Raw genomic sequence first — 19,665 nt, 5'->3', positions numbered from 1 at the left:
AAATAAAATGTGGTATACATACACAATTGAATATTACTCAGCCATAAAGGAATGAAATTATGGCATTTGCTGGTAAATGAATAGAAGTGAGACCCTCATGCTAAGTGAAATAAGCCAATCCCCAAAAAGCAAAGGCCAAATGTTCTCTCTGATATGTGGAAGCTAACCCAAAACAAGGGAGGGTGGGGAGAGGGGAAGAATAGATTCATTGGATTAGACAAAGGGGAGCAAGGGAAGGAAGGAGAGGGGAATAGGAAGGATGGCAGAATTAATTGGACATAACTTTCCTAGCCTTGCATTTGAATATACAGTCAGAGTAAATCTGCATCATGTACAACCACAAGAATAGGATCCTAATTAAAATAAGTTATACTCTATGTAGGTATAATTTGCCACAATACAGTCTACTGTCATGTATAAATAAAAAAATAAAACAAACAAAAAAAGAAACAGGAATTTGGCTGAGCTTTTAGGAACAACTCCCAGACATTTTGTATTTATTCTTATTTCATTATCCATCAGATTGGATCTAGAATGTCCCCTGAAGCCCCATGTGTTAAAAGCTTTTTCACCCAGAGTGGTACCATTGGGAAGTGGTGGAATCTTTCAGAGGCAGAGATCCTGTGGGAGGTCTCAGGTCACTACAAGGTATACCTTGAAGGGAATTGTGGGATCCAGGCCCTTCTTCTTTCTCTTTTTTATTTCACAGTTATAAGGTGAATGTTTTTGCTCTGCCACATTTTCCCCACCATGATGTGCTGCCTTGCCACATGCCCAAACCAACAGAGCCAATTAATCATGGACTGAAACCACTAAAACTATGAGCCAAAATAAACCTTTTCTCATTAAAGTTGATTATCTCAGATATTTGTTACAGTAACAAAAAGGTTACTATCACGCAGACTGATCTTCACAAGTAATCTCAAGAACAATAAATATACTAATGAATAATGACTAATTTATAACCATCATCAATTAATCATACCTTTGCCAATAATCACCAGAATAATCTTGACCATTAAGTTCTTTGCTGTAAAAAAATTACCCAACCCTGAAATCATTCAAATCAGATGGTAATATCCTTTCAACCACCTGCTGACCACACAGTATGAAAACAAAGAAAGCACCACAAACAAACCTAAAGTCCCCCAAATAATCTTATTTGAACCCCTGATTTCAGGATATTCCTCATTAGCACACTAATAATATAATGAAACATTATATTTAATAAAAATATTAAATATTAAATATCCTAGTTCCCATATGGTATCTAACCATGACCACTGACAAGAAAAATTACTATTATTGTCTCTCTAAAAGAGAGACACTACTTCTAGTAAGAACCAACAAGAAAAATCACATATTAACTAAAATCATCAGTCATTCATTCGTCAACACTACTACTCCATCAAAAATCTCAGAATGATGAAACATTGGCTTAATTTTAAAAGTAAATTTAATTCTTCAAATCCTAATGAAACTTTTATGAGCATTACATCATACATCAGATATCTAACAGCCCTTTTATCTACAATACCCATTGCCAAAACATCAATTATGGCTAGCTAATCCAATATATGTATGCTGATGTATATTTCTAGATTTTATGTGCTCATGTATTCATGTATGATGAGACATATTACATGGCCTACATATGCATAGAAATCTGGAATATCAGAGAAACCCCAATATCTACACATAAGGAAACAGCATTTATAGGCTATGTACTCCTATGAGAACAAATATTTTAAGGAGCTATGGTTATTATAAATCTACTTGCAACTATCTCTTATATTAACACTAGCTAATAGAATAAATCTGAAGTGGAGTCTCTAAAGTCTATTTTTACATAATGCTTCACTAACTTTTCACTATTTTTGTGTGAAACACAATCAAATAACTTTCAAGATTAACATCAAACTTAAATAAAATTCCATTTCACCCTTAGTACATCATTTTTAAAAACCTTAATATTTTTTTCTTTATTTACAGCTACCTGATAAGGGAGCTATTACCACAATTGATACACCCCACATACTCTGGTATCTCTGCTGTCACATGTGCTATCAATATGGATGCCTAATATCTATCATAGTGAAATGTCTATTTTCAAAATCAGTGTATCTGGGCAGAACCTATGTCACATGTATTATCCCTAGCTATAAGGTAGGCTAGAAAATATAAGTTGTTTTGTTTTCTTTATCCTGAGAAGACAGATTTGATCTTTATAAAATGAAATCTGATTTTTTACACATTTTTAAATACCCAAAAGGACTTGGTGCAGTGGCACACTTTAGTAATCCCAGTTACTTGGGAGGCTAAAGTAGAAGGATCACAAGTTTGAGGCCAAACTGGGCAATTTAGAGAGCTCCCGTTTCAAAATAAAAAGATAAAAAGTGCTGGAGATGAAGCTCAGTGGTTCCTGGATTCAATCCCCAGACCCACAAAAAGGAACAAAAATAAAAATGAACAAAATAACCCTAAAAACACTCAAAAGATAATTCTAAGCTAACTTGTTATTTAAGAACTTTTTATTTAAGAATTGCTATAATCTTCCATCAACATGTTTTCCTGATTCTTTTCCTAAACTATTCCCTATCCCTATCCCTTCCTTCTCTATCTATGTATCTCCCCCCACACACATACAAACGCACATGTATGCACACTCTATAATGTAACCTCTGAAACACATCATCACCATTGCCCATGGTTCTCTTTATTAATGATCTCCCCTTAGCACAAATGGTATCTCTGCTTTCTCTGACTTCCTCAAGGCGAACTACTCAACTCTTGCCTCAAAACTACATTTTACACAGTACAGGCTTTATATTTTACTACACCCATTAGTAGCCTACTTCTTCCAGAATCAGCCATCCTCATCCCTTAAACTGAACTAGAAATTATTCTTGCGTGTTCCTGAAAAAACTGAAATTAACTCTAGTTTGGCACTTATCACAATGTATCATAATTTTGTGTTTACACTTACCTTGTGAACTCCATTAGGGTTGGAGGTATGCTTATTCATCATTATATTTCATATGCTTAGTACCCAGTAGGTACTCAATATCTATTTGTTGAATAGAAAGAAGGACTCAAGAATAAATATGTTTCCAGGCTGGGAAAATAGCTCAGTGGCAGAGTCCCAGGTTCAATCCTCATATCACCAAAAGAAAAAACAAAGTCTTCTACAAAGTATAAATATGATTCCTCAGTCTGCATAATATATAAGACTGTGAGCTATTCAAAATACCTAAGAAAATACTACATACACAGTGGGCACACTATCAAAGTTTACAAAACACTTGTGTAAATAGGAATTAAATGACAAGAATAAGTTTACAAGGTTATTTTCAGACTTTCTGTGAATATAGAGAGCAGCAATCAGACTCACTGCATTACCAGAAAAGCCCTTCACCCTGCTACTAAACTAGGATGAAACTGTGTGTACACTTGTCTATCTTTACCTTTATCTCCAGGGGCAACAAATTAATTCAAACAAAACAGGAATACAATCCAAGTTTATAGAATTGAGGAATGTGTCTTACCTCTGGTTTTATAAACCATTTACCAGCATTTAGAGTCTTTAGAAAATCCCAAGTGAATAAGGCAGGGTGTTTAAAGGCATCTTCAGGCAGAACTTCCTTGATATTGGTTGTTCGTCTCAGGTCATAGTCATGCATGAGATAAGGCACATGATCAAAACTGCAGGTAGAGGGAGATAAGTGGGAAGGGGCAGACATGCTAAACTTAGCCATACTGTCAGACAGAATCCCTAGAAAGCCTTTCAAGGTTCAAAGTCTTTCTAGGACTCTTTACTCTCCCACAAATCTCAACAAAGGCCTAAGAACCAGTCATTTACACCTCAATATCAATATTTTTCTAAGCCAGGGATCAATCTTTCATGTTAAAATCATACTAATGATGGGAAAAGAGTAGCTTCCCTATTTACAACCTTTCTGGCATTGGGAAAGCAATAGTGGCCTGAGAATAAAGTGAAAGGGATAAGGACAAGGCAGGGTTCTAGAGAAAAATTCTGTGGAAGACTGCTTAGTATGATTGTGGGGACCTAGAACCCTGCCTCTAAAACAGACCATATACTATGCCACAAAGCAACTTTTGGCAAATACAAAAAAGTAGAGATACTACCATGTATTTTATCAGATCATAATGGAATGAAATTGAAAATCAATGACAAAATAAAAATTTCTCCATTACCTGGAGACTAAACAATATGCTACTGAAGGAACAATGAGTTACAGAAGACATCAAGGAGGAGATTAAAAAATTCTTAGAAGTAAATGAGAACATAGACACAACATATCAAAATCTCAGGGACACTATGAAAACAGTACTAAGAGGAAAATTCATTGCATGGAGTTCATTCTTTAAAAGAAGAAAAAAATCAACAAATAAATGACCTCACACTACATCTCAAAGCCTTAGAAAAAGAAGAACACATCAGCAGCAAAAGCAGTAGAAGGCAAGAAATAATTAAAATTAGAACTGAAATCAATGAAATAAAAACAAGAAACAATTGAAAAAACAAAAAGTTGGTTGTTTGAAAAAATAAATAAAATTGACAGATCCTTGCCACGCTAATGAACAGAAAGAGAGAGAGAACTCAAACTACCAGCTACTTGATGAAAAAGGTAATATCACAACAGACATGACAGAAACACAGAGGATAATTAGAAATTATTTTGAAATCTTATACCCCAATAAAATAGAAGACATTGAAGGCATCAGCAAATTTCTTAAGTCATACGATTTGCCCAGATTGAATTAGGAAAATATACACAATTTAAACAGACCAATATCAACTGATGAAATAGAAGACATCATTAGAAGCTTACCAACCAAGAAATGCCCAGGACCAGATGGACACACAGTTGAGAAGAAGAACTAATACCAATACTGTTCAATTTATTTCAGGAAATAGAAAAAGAGGCAGCACTTCCAAACTCATTTTATGAGGCCAATATCACCCTGATCCCCAAACCAGGCAAAGACACATCAAAGAAAAAAAACTTCAGACCAATATCTCTAATGAACATAAATGCAAAAATTCTCAATAAAATGCTGGCAAACCGAATACAAAAACATATCAAAAAGATTGTGCACCATGATCAGGTGGGATTCTTCCCAGGGATGCAACGTTGGTTCAACATACAAAAATCAATAAATGTAATTCATTACATCAATAGACTTAAAGATATCTTTAAGAATCATGTTATCATCTCAATAGACACAGAAAAAGCACTTGTCAAAATACAGCACCCCTTTATGTTCAAAACACTAGAAAAACTAGGGATAACAGGAACATATCTCAACATCATAAAGGCTATCTATGCTAAACCTCAGGCCAACATCATTCTAAATGGAGAAAAATTGAAGGCATTCTCTCTCTAAAAACTGGAACAAGACAGGGATGCCCTCTTTTACCACTTCTATTCAACATAGTTCTTGAAACACTGGCCAGAGCAATTGGACAGATGAAAAAAATAAAGGGATATGTATAGGAAAAGAAGAACTTAAATTAGCACTATTTGCTGATGATATGATTCTATACCTAGAAGACCCAAAAAACTCCACCAGAAAACTTCTAGAACTAGCAAATGAATTCAGCAAAAAAGCAGGATATAAAATCAACATCCATAAATCAAAGGCATTTCTGTATATCAGTGACAAATCCTCTGAGAAAAGAAAAAATTTCTGTATATCAGTGATAAATCTTCTGAAAAAAAGAAAAAATCCTCTAAGAAAAAGCTAAACATGAAAAAACCAAATAACCCAATAAACAAATGGGCCAAGGACCTGAACAGACACTTCTCAAAAGAGGTTATACAATCAATCAACAAATATATTAAAAAATGCTCAGCATCTCTAGCAATTAGAGAAATGCAAATCAAACTACTCTAAGATATCATTTCATGCCAGTCAGAATGGCAGCTATTATGAGGACAAACAACAATAAGTGTTGGTGAGGATGTGGGGAAAAAGGTAAACTCATACATTGCTGGTGGGACTGTAAATTGGTGCAGCCAATATAGAAAGCAGTTTGGAGATTCCTTGGAAATCTGGGAATGGAACCACCATTTGACCCAGGTATCCCTCTCCTTTGTCTATACCCAAAGGACTTAAAAACAGCATACTATAGGGACACAGCCACATCAATGTTTATAATAACACAATTCACAATAGCTAAATTGTGGAACCAACCTAGATGTCCTTTAGTGGATGAATGGATAAAAAAATGTGGCATATATACACAATGGAATTTTACTCAGCAATAAAAGAGAATAAAATCATGGCATTTGCAGGTAAATGGATGGTGTTGGAGAAGATAATGTAAGTGAGGTTAGCCAATCTCCCCCCAAAAAAATGCCAAATGTTTTCTCTGATATAAGGATGCTGACTCATAGTGGTATAGGGAGGGGAAGCATGGGAGGATTAGATGAATTCTAAATAGGGAAGAGGGATGGGAGGGAAAGGGAGAGGGCAGGGGATTAGCAAGGATGTTGGAATGTGATAGACATCATTATCCAAAGTACATATATGAAGACATGAATTGGGTATCAATATACTTTATATACAAACAGAGATATGAAAAATTGTAGTATATATGTGTAATAAGAATTGTAATGCATTCTGCTGTCATTTTTTAAAAAATCAATTTAAAAAAGGAATATGGAGTAGCTTAGTGGTAGAGCGATTATCTATCACATATGAGACCCTGGGTTCAAATCCCAGTACAACACATACACACAAATGAATATAAATATTCATATATGTGTGTATATACATATATATATATATATGTATACACACATACACACATACATTCATACATGTACAAGTGTTCATGTATGTATCCCCAAATGAAACATGGATATAATGACATAAAAAATAACAAGATATAAAAGACCTGGAAGGCAATATCAAGCAGTATTATAATCAAGCAGTATTATATGTGTAAACAAAGTCCTAAAAAGTTTGGAGGAACAGAAAAAAATATTTGAAGAAACAAAAAGTTTTAATTTTTTTGATTAAAATCATACATTAGCAGATCCAAGAAGCTTAATGAATCACAGGAAGCTTGAACACAAGGCGCGCGCACACACACACACACACACACACACACACACAGTATTAAGAATCATTATTAACTGAATTGGTGAAAAGCTGATGATGAAAATAAAGTTCAAACATCAAAAGTAGCCAGGGGCAGGGGAAGGCATAAAACTTCTCATTAAAAATTAAACAAGATAGGAAACTATGGAACAACATTTCTGGCAGGAAGCTCTGGAGATTGAACCCAGAACATATGCTAGGCAAGCACTCTACTATTGAGCTATATTCCCATACCAGGAACATATTTCAAATGCTGAAAAAACCCAACTATTTTAAAATTGGAGTGATAGGGAAGATAACATGGTCCTGCACAAGGATAATTTGTAAATTTTTGAAGTATTTCATGTTTTAACCGCTATATAAATAGTAATTTTACTATCACTGATATCAAATTTCTCAATATGTTCAATAACTCTACTACCCCCATAACTGCATTAGTGAAATTTTACAGACATTTTCAATCAGCTTCTTTAAAATTGTTTTAGATGTTGATGGACTTTTATTAATTTTATTTATATGTGGTGCTGAGAATTGAACTCAGTGCTTCACACATGCTAGGCAATTGCTCTACCACTGAACTACAACTCTAACCCCTTTCCATCAGTTTTTTAATAGCTTTGTTCTAAACTAACTGCAGCTAAAAGGAATTTCTCTCTTTTCTCAAAGTGGTACCAGATGTCAGGCATAGGAGCAGGTGCATGTTGAATGTGAATAATGACAAGATATTTGCCCAGCCTGGGGCACTTAGTGAAGAGAAATAAGTTCATTAAAAAGTCCTTCATATAAAAGTAGGAAGATAATCATCCCAGAATATGGGTAAAATACTAGCAATATGAAAAAAAGAGGGGAACAAACCATCCCAAATAGATCACAACACAAATGATTCCACTAACACCACAGTGGAAGAAATGCCAGGCAAAGAATTTACAAAGTTGATAGTTAAAATGTTCAATGGACTAAAAGAAGATATATGGAATAAACTTTAAGAGAGAAAATACAGGAAGTGAAACCACTCTTCAATAGAGGGATTCTGAAAAAGAACCAAACAGAAATCCTAGAAATGAAGGATTCAAAAGGTCAAATTAAAAATTCAGTTGAAAGAATCATCAACAGATCAGACTACAAGAAGACAGATTTTCAGGCCTCAAAAACAAAGTATACAATATCAAAAACAAAGTCAACAATAAAGATAAAAATCCATGACCAGAATATTCAAGAAATCTGGGACAACATTGAGACCAAATCTAACAATTACTGGTAAACCCCAAGATATAAACTAAAGTAATGTACAATCTTTTCAGAGAAATAATTTCAGAAAAATTTCCAAACCTTAGGAATGAGACAGAAATTTAAATACAAGAGGCCTTTAGAAACCCAAACAGACAAGGTTTAAAAAATTATATGCTCCAAAGAAATAATTAAAATGGCTAACATATAAATAAGTATAAAATTTCAAAGGTTGCAAGAGAAAAAATGTCAGGTCCCAGTTAGAGGTAAGCTGTTTAGACTAATCTCTCAGTCTAGACTCTAAAAGTCAGGAGGGCTTGCAATATAAACAAATTCTGAAAGACAATGAGTGCCAACCAAGATTTCTATATTCAGAAAAATTATTCTTCAGAACTGAAGATGAAATAAAAACCTTCCAAGATAAGCAGAAACTAAAAGAACATATTACTACAGAATTAGTCATTAGCCAGTACTACAGAAAATACTGAATGAAATATTGCACAAGAAGAAATGTAAATGGTCTGAACACTCCAATTAAAAGACATAGACTGGGGCTGGGGTTGTGGTTCAGCAGTAGAGCACTTGTGTAGCATATGCATGGTGCTGGGTTCGATCCTCAGCACCATATAAAAATAAATAAATAAAATAAAGATATTTTTAAAAAAGATTGGCAGAGTGTATTAAAAAATAAAACCCTACTGTATGTTGTTTACAAGAGACTCACCGTATAAGCAAATATATCCATGGTCTAAAGGTGAAAGAACTAGAATAGATATATTCCATGCTTATGGAGGATGAAAGTAAGCAGGAGTAGCTACTTTCATATCTGACAAAATAGACTTCAAGCCAAAATTAATCAGGAGAGACAAAGAAGGTCACTTCATACTGCTTAAGGGAATTATACAACAAAAAATATAATGACTCTAAATATTTACATCCTAAATGGCAGTGCATCTAGTTAAATAAAAGAAATCCTACAAAATATAGATGCAAGTAGACCCCAATACAATAATGTTGGTGATTCAACACGTCTCTCTCGCCTACAGATAGGTCATCCAGGCATAAACTAAGTAGACTTTTCAGGCCTAAACATATTATAAATCAAATGGGCTTAAAGACATCTATAGAATATTTCATTCAACAACAGCTAATTCACTTTCTTTTCAGCTGCTCATGGAAAAATCTCCAAAACAGACCATATTTTAGACCACAAAACAACTCTTAGAAAATACTGGAAAAAAAAATACTGATCTAATTCCTTGTATCTCATCTGATCATAGTGGAATGAAATTAGAAATAAATAACAAGAATGGGCTAGGGTTGTGGTTCAGTAGTAGAGCACTGGCCGGGCACATGTGAGACACTGGATACAATCCTTAGCACCACATAAAAATAATCAAACAAAATAAAGGTATTATATCCATCTACAACTTTAAAAAGTTTTAAAAACTATTTTAAAAAAGGAAAGAAATAACAAAATAAAACCCAGAAAATATTTTAACACATGGAAGTTGAATAATGTGCTTTAGAATGAGGAATGGATCATAGAAAAACTCAGGGAGAAGTTTAAAAATTCTTAGAAACAAATGTGAACAAAGATAAAACATTAAAATCTCTGGGACAGTATGAAGGCAGTTCTAAGAGAAAAGTTTATAGCATTTATGCTTACCAAACAACAATAACAGAAAGATTCCAAGTAAATGATCTAATGTTATACCCAAAGACCCTAGAAAAGCAAGAGAAAACTAATCCCCAAACCAGTAGAAGACAGGACATCATTAAGATCAGAGCCAAAATTAATAAAATAGAAAAATTTAAAAATACAAAGAATCAATGAAACAAAGAGTAGGTTCTTTGAAAAGATAAACAAGATTGATAAGCCCTCAAACCAAACAAAAGAGAGAGAAGACCTAAGTCAACAAAATTAGAGATAAAAGAGAAGATAACACCAAAGATATCACAGAAATCCAAAGAATCATTAGGAACTATTCTGAAAACCCATATTCCAATAAAATAGAAAATGTAGAAGATACTGACAAATTTCTAGACACATATAACCAACCCAAATTGAACCAGGAGGATACACAAAACCTAAACAAACCAATATCAAGCAATGAGATTGAAGTAGCAATTAAAAGCTTTCCAATAGGGGCTGAGGTTGTGGTTCAGTGGTAGAGCACTCGCCTAGCATATGCATGGCCCTGGGTTTGATCCTCAGCACCACATAAAAATAAATAAATAAATAAATAAATAAATAAAGGTATTGTGTCCAACTACAACTAAAAAATAAATATTAAAAAAAAGCTTTCCAACAAAGTAAAGCCCAGATCCAGATAGATTCTCAGCTCAGTAATACCATACCTTTAAAGAAGAACTAACCCCAATCCTCCTCAAATTATTCTATGAAATAGAAATGTAAGAACACTCTCAAATTCAAAAAAGCCAATAATCACTCTCATACCAAAAACAGATAAAGACATATCAAGGAAAGAAAACTACAGACCTATATCCCTGATGAACATAAGACAAAAATTCTTATTAAAATATTAGCAATTTACAATAAAAACACATTAAGAAGATTATATACCATGATCAAGCTGGTTTTATCACCAGGGATGCAAGCCTGATTCAACATACACAAATCAAAAAATACAGTTCATCACATAAAAAACTAACAACAAAAATCACATGATCCTCCCATAAGTTTCAGAAAAAGCCTTCAACAAAATTCAGTACCCATTTATGATAAAACACTGAAAAAACTAGGACAGAAAGAACTTACTTCAACATCATAAAGGCTGTATATGACAAACCCAAAGACAACATCATACTGAAGAGAGAAAAATAAAGCATTTCCTCTAAAATCAGGAACAAGACATAAAGTCCACACTTACTGCTCCAATTCCTTATAATTCCTGAAACTCTAGCCAAAGCAATCTGGCAATAGAAGGAAATTAAAGGGATACAAATAGGAAAAGAAGAAATCAAATTATCTCTGCTTATGACATTATCCTATACATAAAGGATGCCAAAACTCCACCAGAATACTTCTAGACCTGATAAACAAATAAAGCAAAGTGGCATGATACAAGATCAACAAACAAAAATTAATAGCTTTCCTATACTCTAATAATGAATCTGCTGAAAAGGAAAATAATTCCTTTTACAACAGCCTTAAAAAACTGGAAATAAACTCAAGGAGGTGAAAGACCTTTAAAATGAAAATTATATACACAATATGACACTGAGGAAAGAAATTGAAGAAGGCCTTAGAAAAGGCAAAGGCCTCCTATGTTCTGAACAGACAAAACAAATATTGTCAAAATGACCATCTTTCCAAAATCAACATACAAATTCAGTGCAACCCTTGTCAAAATATCAATAACATTCTTCATAGATAAACAGTCCTAAAATTCATATTAGGGATTAATAGTTCTAAAATTCATTTGGAACAATAAAAGACCCAGAATAGCAAAGCAATACTAAGCAAGAATGTGGCAGGCATGACAATAACTGATCTTGAATTATACTACCAAGCTATGGTGACCAAAGAGCATGATGTTGGATCAAAACAGACATGAAGACCAATGGAATAATAGAAGACAAGAAGACAATCCTACATGGATATAGTCATCTGATACTTGTCAAAGATGCTAAAAACATATGTTAGAGAAGAGACAACCTTTTAAACAAATGGTGCTGGGAAAATTGGATATCCATATACAGAAGAATGAAATTAGATTTCTACCCTGTACAAAGGTAAACTAAAAGAGATTTTAAAACCTAGGAATTAGACCAGAAATTTTGCAACTGCTAGAAGGAAATATAGGTTCAACATTCTAACCTATTGACACAGGCACTGATTTCCTTAACAAGGTCTCTAAAATGTAAGAAATAAAACCAAAATCAGTAAGTGGGATAGCATCAGATAAAAAAATTCTCTGCACAGCAAAGGAAACAAGAGAGTAAAAATGTGCTTACAGAATGGGAGAAAATCTTTTTCAATTACTCTTTGGTGGGGAATTAATATCCTGAATATGTAAAGAACTCAAAAAACTTAACACCACTGCCCCCCAAATAACTCAATCAATAAATAGGCAAATGAACTAAACATATTTCTCAAAAGAAGAAATACAAATGGCTAAGAAATATATGAAAAAATGTTCTATATTCCTAGCAAAAAAGGAAATGCAAATCAAAACTACATCAAGGTTTCATCTCACTATAGTGAGAATGGCAATAATCAAGAATACAAATAACAACAAATGCTGGCAAGAATGTGGGAGAAAAGGTACACTCATACAATGTTGATGGGACTGCAAATTAGTAATTGTTTTGGAAAACAGCATTGAGATTCCTAAATTGACTAAGAATGAAATACCATATGACCCAGCTATCCCACCACTTGATATTTATCCAAAAGTTAGTTCTTTTAGTTAATCAGCATACTGTAGTGATACATGCATATCAATGTTTAGAGCAGTGCAACTCACAAGAGCCAAGTTATGAAACCAGCCTAGGTACCCATCGACAGATGAAAGAATAAAGAAAATGTGGTAATATATACACAATGGAGTCTTACTTGGCCATAAAGAAGAATAAATTATGACATTTTTGGTAAATGGATGGATCTGGAGAATATCATGCTAAGTGAAATAAGCCAGACTCAGAAAGTCAAGGTTTAATGTTTTCTCTCATATGAGAGAGATAGAGAGAAATACATAATTAAAAAGGGGAGGAGTCCCATGAAAACAGATGGAAAATCAGTAGAATAGAGGAAAGGTACTGATGAGGAGGGAGGAGAGATGGAAAAGGGTAGGAAATGCAGGATAAAAGTAACCAATTATGCTACGTGAATGTAAGAATACATCACAATGAAATCAACTTTATGTATATCTATAATTTTAAAAAAACAATAAATAAATAGGAGGACCAGTCAAGTAGAGGAAGGACAGCAGAAAGATAGAGGAGAGGGGGGAATGTGGGGGAGGACTGGGAATTAAAATGGAGCAAATTATATTACATGCAAGTAAAACTATGTCAAAATGAACCCATTATGTATAACTGATGTACTAATAAAAACATTAAAAATAATAAAAATTTAAAAAGTGCTAGGATGTAGCTCAGTGGTATAGTGCTTGACTCGCATGAATGACAGTCTGGGTTCTAATCCCAGGAGACGTGTATATTTATATAGATGTATGTGTATATGTGTATGTTTGTATGTATATATGTGTCTGTGCATATAGATATATCTCCAAATGTTATGCTTTGGATCTGAGGTGCCTCCAAAAGCTCACATGTGAGACAATGTGAGAGGGTTCAGAGGGGATTGGGTTGTGAGAGCCTTAACCCAATCAGTGAATCAATCACCTGATGGGATTAATTAACTGAAGGCAAATGGGGTGTGGCTGGAGGAGGTACAGCATTGGGGGCGTGCCTTTGGGGAAATATTTTTATCTGGCAAGAAGAGGCTCTCTCTGCTTTCTGATCATCATGTGAGCTGTTTCCCTACCCCATTCTCTTACACCATGTTGTTCAGTCTCACCTGAAAGCCTGAGGAATGGAGCCGGCCTTCTATGGACTAAGGTCTCTGAAACTGTGAGCCCTCAAACTTTTCCTCCTCTACAATTGTTCTGGTTGGGTCTTTTAGTCACATCAGTGAAAAAAACTGGCTAAAACACCAAATGAAACAGAAATGAAATAAAAAATAACAGTGTAAGTGACCTACAAGGCAATATCAACCAGTATTTTATATATATATATATATGTAAATAGAGTCCTAAAAAGTACAGAGGAATAAACAAAATTTAAAGAAATAAAAAACAAAAATTTTTTTTTAGTTTTTAAAAAGTTTGATGAAAATTATATATCAGCAGATCCAAGAATCTTAATGAATCTTGGAAAGGATAAATACAATAGTACACACACCCACACACACACCCACACACATACACACACACACTGTTCTAAGGATCATTATTAACCAAATTGGTGAAAAACTATAAGTCAAAAGTAGCCAGGAGTGGGGGGCAGGGGAAAGCATACACAGAGAAGGATAAAAATGAATATACTGCAGACTTCTAAATAAATAAATAAATAAACAAGATAGAAACCTATGGGACAACACTGCAGTGAGGGAGTCTGGAGACTGAATTCAGGGTCTTGCACATTCTAGGCAAGCACACAACCACTGAGCTATATCCCAGTCTAGGAACAACATATTTTAAATGATGAAAGAAACCAACTGTCAACTTAGAATTTTATACCCAGCATAATATTCTTCAGAAATGAAGGGAAAATGAAAATATTTTCAAACAAACAAAAGGCAGGATAATTCATTTCTAGTATACTTTCACTATTAGCAAAATCAAAACAAATTATTAGCAAATGAGAAGTGACACAATTGGAAACCTGAATCTACACACAAGAATGAAGAATGCCAGAAATGACTGATAGTGATTAAATGTTAAAAACTTATTTATTGTTTAATCTTTTAAAAAGATAATTTGTCTACTAAAAGAAAGAGTTAATAAGAATATATGGTGAGCTTCATGATAGCTCCCAAGCAATGGGAAAGGTGAAACATTAATACAGTTGATTTATATTTTACACAAAATGTATAACATTTAAAGAGATGTTTCAGATAATATTGTAAGCCGTAGCACAATCACATACATGCAAAAAGCTATATAGTTAATAATATGAAAAGTGGAAACTAAAAGCTGAAAAATACTCTATTAGTCTAAAAGTAAGCAGGGAAACAGAAAATAATAGAATGGTATTCATTCAAGTCAGGTCTAAAATTTAAAGGGTGATGAAAAACTTCAATAATCAAGGTAAATACTACTTTAATGTAATGTTTTTAAAAAATCAAAATTAATGCAAATATTCATTATAAACAAAATATTAAATTTAAGCATAGATAAGATTAATATTACTGATTTTTTCCTTTGCTTCACACTCTGACATGGCTTGACATGACATCTTTATTGAAATTTTCACATTTTGTTCATCACGTATGTTGAAAGGCAGAGAATTTTGAGAGAAATTACTGATCGCACACGCACACACATACACACACACAAACACATACTTGTTAAATGTAGCATTTAAATTTACTTCCCTTAAATAGATAAAAAGAAACTGAGTTGGTGGAGAGGAAGTGGGGGCAAAAGATACACTGCTTATTTAATCTCTTTCCAATTCAGCTTGCCTGGACACCCAGTGACTGCTGGCAAGATGTTTCCTTTTCATCTACATAAGAAAGTCCGTATGTTTCATTCTGTGTTCCTGAAATCCCCAGAAAAGCTAATACAAGAAAAACACTTCAGAGAGAGATTGATGGTGGGGCTTCTGTGCTAAAACTTTCACTAGAGCAATGGAGATTAAATCTCTGCGCGGATGTCAGTTGTAAATAATTTATTTACATTACTTGCTTCTGAGATACAGACATGTGACCTGGTTTCCCAACGTTTTTCAAAAATATGTTCAAAGGAAAAGTTTCACATATTCAGGTATATAAGCCCATTTTTCATTGCTATAAAGAAATTACCTGAAGCTGGGCACTTAGGAAGAAAACAGGTTTATTTAGCTTAGAGTTTTGGAGGCTGAAAGTCCAAGATCAGATGGTCCCAGTGGTTCAGCCTTTGCAGAAGAGCCTAATGACAGACGACACCATTATGGGAGGACATATGAGAGGGAGAAATCAGATGGCCAGACAGGCAGCCATAGCAAAGGGGAGTGGCCAGGATTGCTCCTTTTATAACAACCCTCTCAAGAGCACTCACTCAAGATTCTCATGAAAACCACCTAAATCCCTTGAGGTCAAACCCCAGTGACCTAAGGACCTCCACTGAGTTCCAGCCTTAACATTGCTACACTGAGGACCAAGCTCCCAACACACGAATGCTTAAGGGCCAGTCTCAAGCCATATCCAAATCATAGCAGCATTTTTGTCATTTCTTAACAACACATTTGTAGTTTTACAAAGTGGGGTGAACATTCTGAGACATCCCTTACAATCATTTTATCACAAATGTCAAAAATGCTAATGTTTTGAGGGAAAGAAGAGGAGGAGGTGGCAAAGATAATCACATATGAAAGATCCAGAAAGAAAGAAAAACAGGACACTAGGATGTTCTGGAAGTCAAACAAAGAAAATGTTTTAAAAATAAGGGAGTGAGGCTGGGGTTGTGGCTCAGTGGTAGCAAAAGTCCATAAGAAAGTGCATATGTTTCCGTCTGTGTTCCTGAAATCTCCAGAAAAGCCAATTCAAGGAAAACACTTCAGAGGTATATTGATGGCTGGGCTTCTGTGCTAAAACTTTTACTAGAGCATTTGCCTAGCACATGTAAGACACGGGGTTCGATCCTCAGCTCAACATAAAAATAAATAAATGATTAAAGTCATGTCCATCTACAACTAAAAGAAAAAAAAAGGATGGGTGTGTTCAAATGCTGAGGGGTTAAGATGAAAACTGAAAATCTTCCATCATATTTGGAAAGTTTGAGGTAATTTAGTAAGAGCTCAGAGTGAAGTCATTGTAAGAAACCTGGTTGGATTAGGATTACCTTAAAAGGGTTTGGAAGAATAAAAAGTAAGACAAGAGCTGTGGCTCAGGAACATCACCTCAAAATAGGACTACAGGAGACCATATACACCACCCCAAAATACACTTCTTTGGCACACTGATTGCTTCAAGCCAATTGTTTTGAGAAACTACAGACACAGAAATAACTCTGAAAAATTGTCTTTTGTTAATGAAATTTACATCTATAAAGAAAACTTCCATTTGTAGTAAAACTCCTTCCTCAAGAAGAGTTACTTTGAGATGTTTATTACCTGAGAGGCTGTATAACAAGGCCACTTTCATTCACCACACTTGCCCTCCTCTCACTCTCCTGAGTTTGTCATACTCTCCCCTCATAAGTTCCATGGCCCCAACTCCATTCCTTCTGTAGTTATGGAAGCTTCAATCACCTGTCTTTTTCCATGAATCTCATATTTTTGTGGGATTCCCAAGTGTCCTTATGTAATTAATTTTTTTCCTGATAATCTCTTATGCCGATTTAATTTGTAGACCAGTCAAAGAACTGAGAAGGGTAAATACAAACAAAAATCATTCCTTCCCTACAGTAGTATAAACTCTTTGGGAAATGTTGTTTGAAAGAAGGTAAAGACACAGGAATAAACTGGAGCAGGATGCAGGTTTTGGCAGTTTTAAAATTTCAGGGTGAATTCTCTCTTGATTTTATAATCTGTATGTGTGTGTGTGTGTGTGTGTGTGTGTGTTTCTACATACTTTTTTAAAAAGCTGATGGTATTTTTTTATTGTTAATTTGAGATGCTGTAGATTCACATAAGTTTATAAGAAACAATATGTAGATCCTGTATATCCTTTCCTCAGTTTTCCCCAACAATAGTAACATCTTACAAAATATACTAAAATGTCACAAGGAAACTGGCATTGATAATATCACTGACCTTAACTAAATTTCATTAGTTTTACATGTACTTATTTGTGTATGTTTAGCTCTGCTGTTTTTATCTCATGAACAGCAACATGACCACCACAGACTATTAAAGTTATAAAGACTTGTGCTGCTTTTGATAGCTATATCCCTCAAAATAACTGATTTTTCTTCATCATTCTAATTTTGTCATTTTGAAGGGATATACAAACTTTTGAGACTCTTTATTCATTCAACATAATTCCCATAAGATCCATCCAAATATGGCATGTTTCAACAGTTCATTATTTTTCACTGCTGAGTAATATTCCATAATATGGATGAACCAGAGTTTGTTTAACCATTTACTTCTTGGACCTCTTGGAGGACATTTGGGTTATTTCCAGATTTGGGCTTCTGTTAATAAAGCTGCTATAAAAATTAACATAAAGGTTTTTGTATCAACACTGTGTTTGGTTGCTGTTTCTCTCTTCTGGACTAAATGCTCAGGAGTCTATATTTCTGGGTTGTAGGGTACTATAATTTGGATTTTTAATGTCCTCCAAAAATCCATGTGTTGAAGGCTTGGTTTCCAGACTGTGGTGCTAGTGGGAGGTGGTAAAACCTGTTCGCAGCAGGCCTAGTGGAAGGAAATCAGGTCACTGAAAGTGTGCCATTATAGGAAATATTGTGTCCCTGGGCCTCCTCTCTCTCTATGCACTTCCCAGAAGCCTCGAAGCACATGGGCTTTGCTCCAACATGTACTCTCCGCTGTGATGTTCTGCCTTGCTATGGGCCCCAAAGCAATAGAGTCAACCAGTATGGACTGAAACCTCTGGAACTGTGAGCTAAAATAAACTCTTTCCCATATTATGTGAAGTTTGTCATGGGAATGAAAAACTGACTGATACATACGGTAACATTTAGTTTTATTCAGAATCCACCAAATTTAACCTATATGGCTATAGCATTTTATACTTCCACCAGCAATGTATGAGTGATCAAATTTGTTGGCTAGCATTTAGTGTTCTCATTTTAAAAACTTTTAATTAATTTTAACTGATACATAAAAACTAAAAAAATACATATTTATGAAGAATGATATGATGTTTTAATATGTGTATACATTGTATAATATTTAAATCAAATTAAGTATCCAACACCATTTTTTAATAAATTTATTTATTTTTTCTAATTTGTTATACGTGGCAGCAGAATGCATTTCAATTCAAAGTACACATATAGAGCACAATCTTTCATTTCTCTGGCTATACACAAAGTAGAGTCACACCGTTCGTTTCTTTATATATGTACTTAGGGTAATGATCTCCAACTCCTTCCACCATTTTTCATTTACTATTTCTTTATGGTGAAAATACCCAAATCTTTTCTTCTTTTAGTTTTATAAAATACATAGAACATTATCATTTTATTGAGGCCCTTCCTTCTAGAACACCAGAACTTTCTATTCCTACCTAAAATAACTTTGAATTCACTGATCAACTCCTCCTCATTCTTCTCTCTCTCAATTCTCCCTTGCCTCTGGTTATCATTCTACTTTCAACTTCTGTGAGAGAAACTTTTTTCAATTCCACTTACGAATGAGATCCTGTGGTACTTGTACTTCTGTGCCTGGCTTTTTTTTTTTTTCACTTAACATAATGATATACAGTTCCAATGGGTTCCACATGTGACAGGATTTCATTTTTATGGCAAAATAATATTCCATTGGGTATCACATTTCTTTATCCATTCACCAGTTGATGGATACTTAAGTTGTTTCCATTTCTGGCTATTCTGCCAAACAAACATGGGGATGCAGGTGCCTCTTCCATATACTGACTTATTTTCTTTG

The 19,665-nt window shown here is 34.2% G+C and overlaps 1 protein-coding gene across 1 annotated transcript in view; it reads right to left on the bottom strand.

Annotated features, from left to right (window-relative positions):
• GDPD4 (glycerophosphodiester phosphodiesterase domain containing 4) overlaps nucleotides 1–19,665 on the bottom strand; it is a gene marked incomplete at both ends in the record, with an annotated part of 116,225 nt that overhangs the window by 43,340 nt on the left and 53,220 nt on the right. The window contains one exon of the mRNA XM_081280317.1: nucleotides 3,546–3,702. Within this exon, the coding sequence (XP_081136443.1) occupies nucleotides 3,546–3,702 (157 nt within the window). The remainder of the gene's footprint in view (nucleotides 1–3,545; nucleotides 3,703–19,665) is intronic.

Source organism: Spermophilus citellus, assembly GCF_964194105.1.
Source record: "Spermophilus citellus genome assembly, chromosome: 2".
NCBI lineage: Eukaryota > Metazoa > Chordata > Mammalia > Rodentia > Sciuridae > Spermophilus > Spermophilus citellus.
The sequence above is the reverse complement of the archived record's forward strand: the minus strand, read 5'-3'. Positions and strand labels throughout refer to the sequence as shown.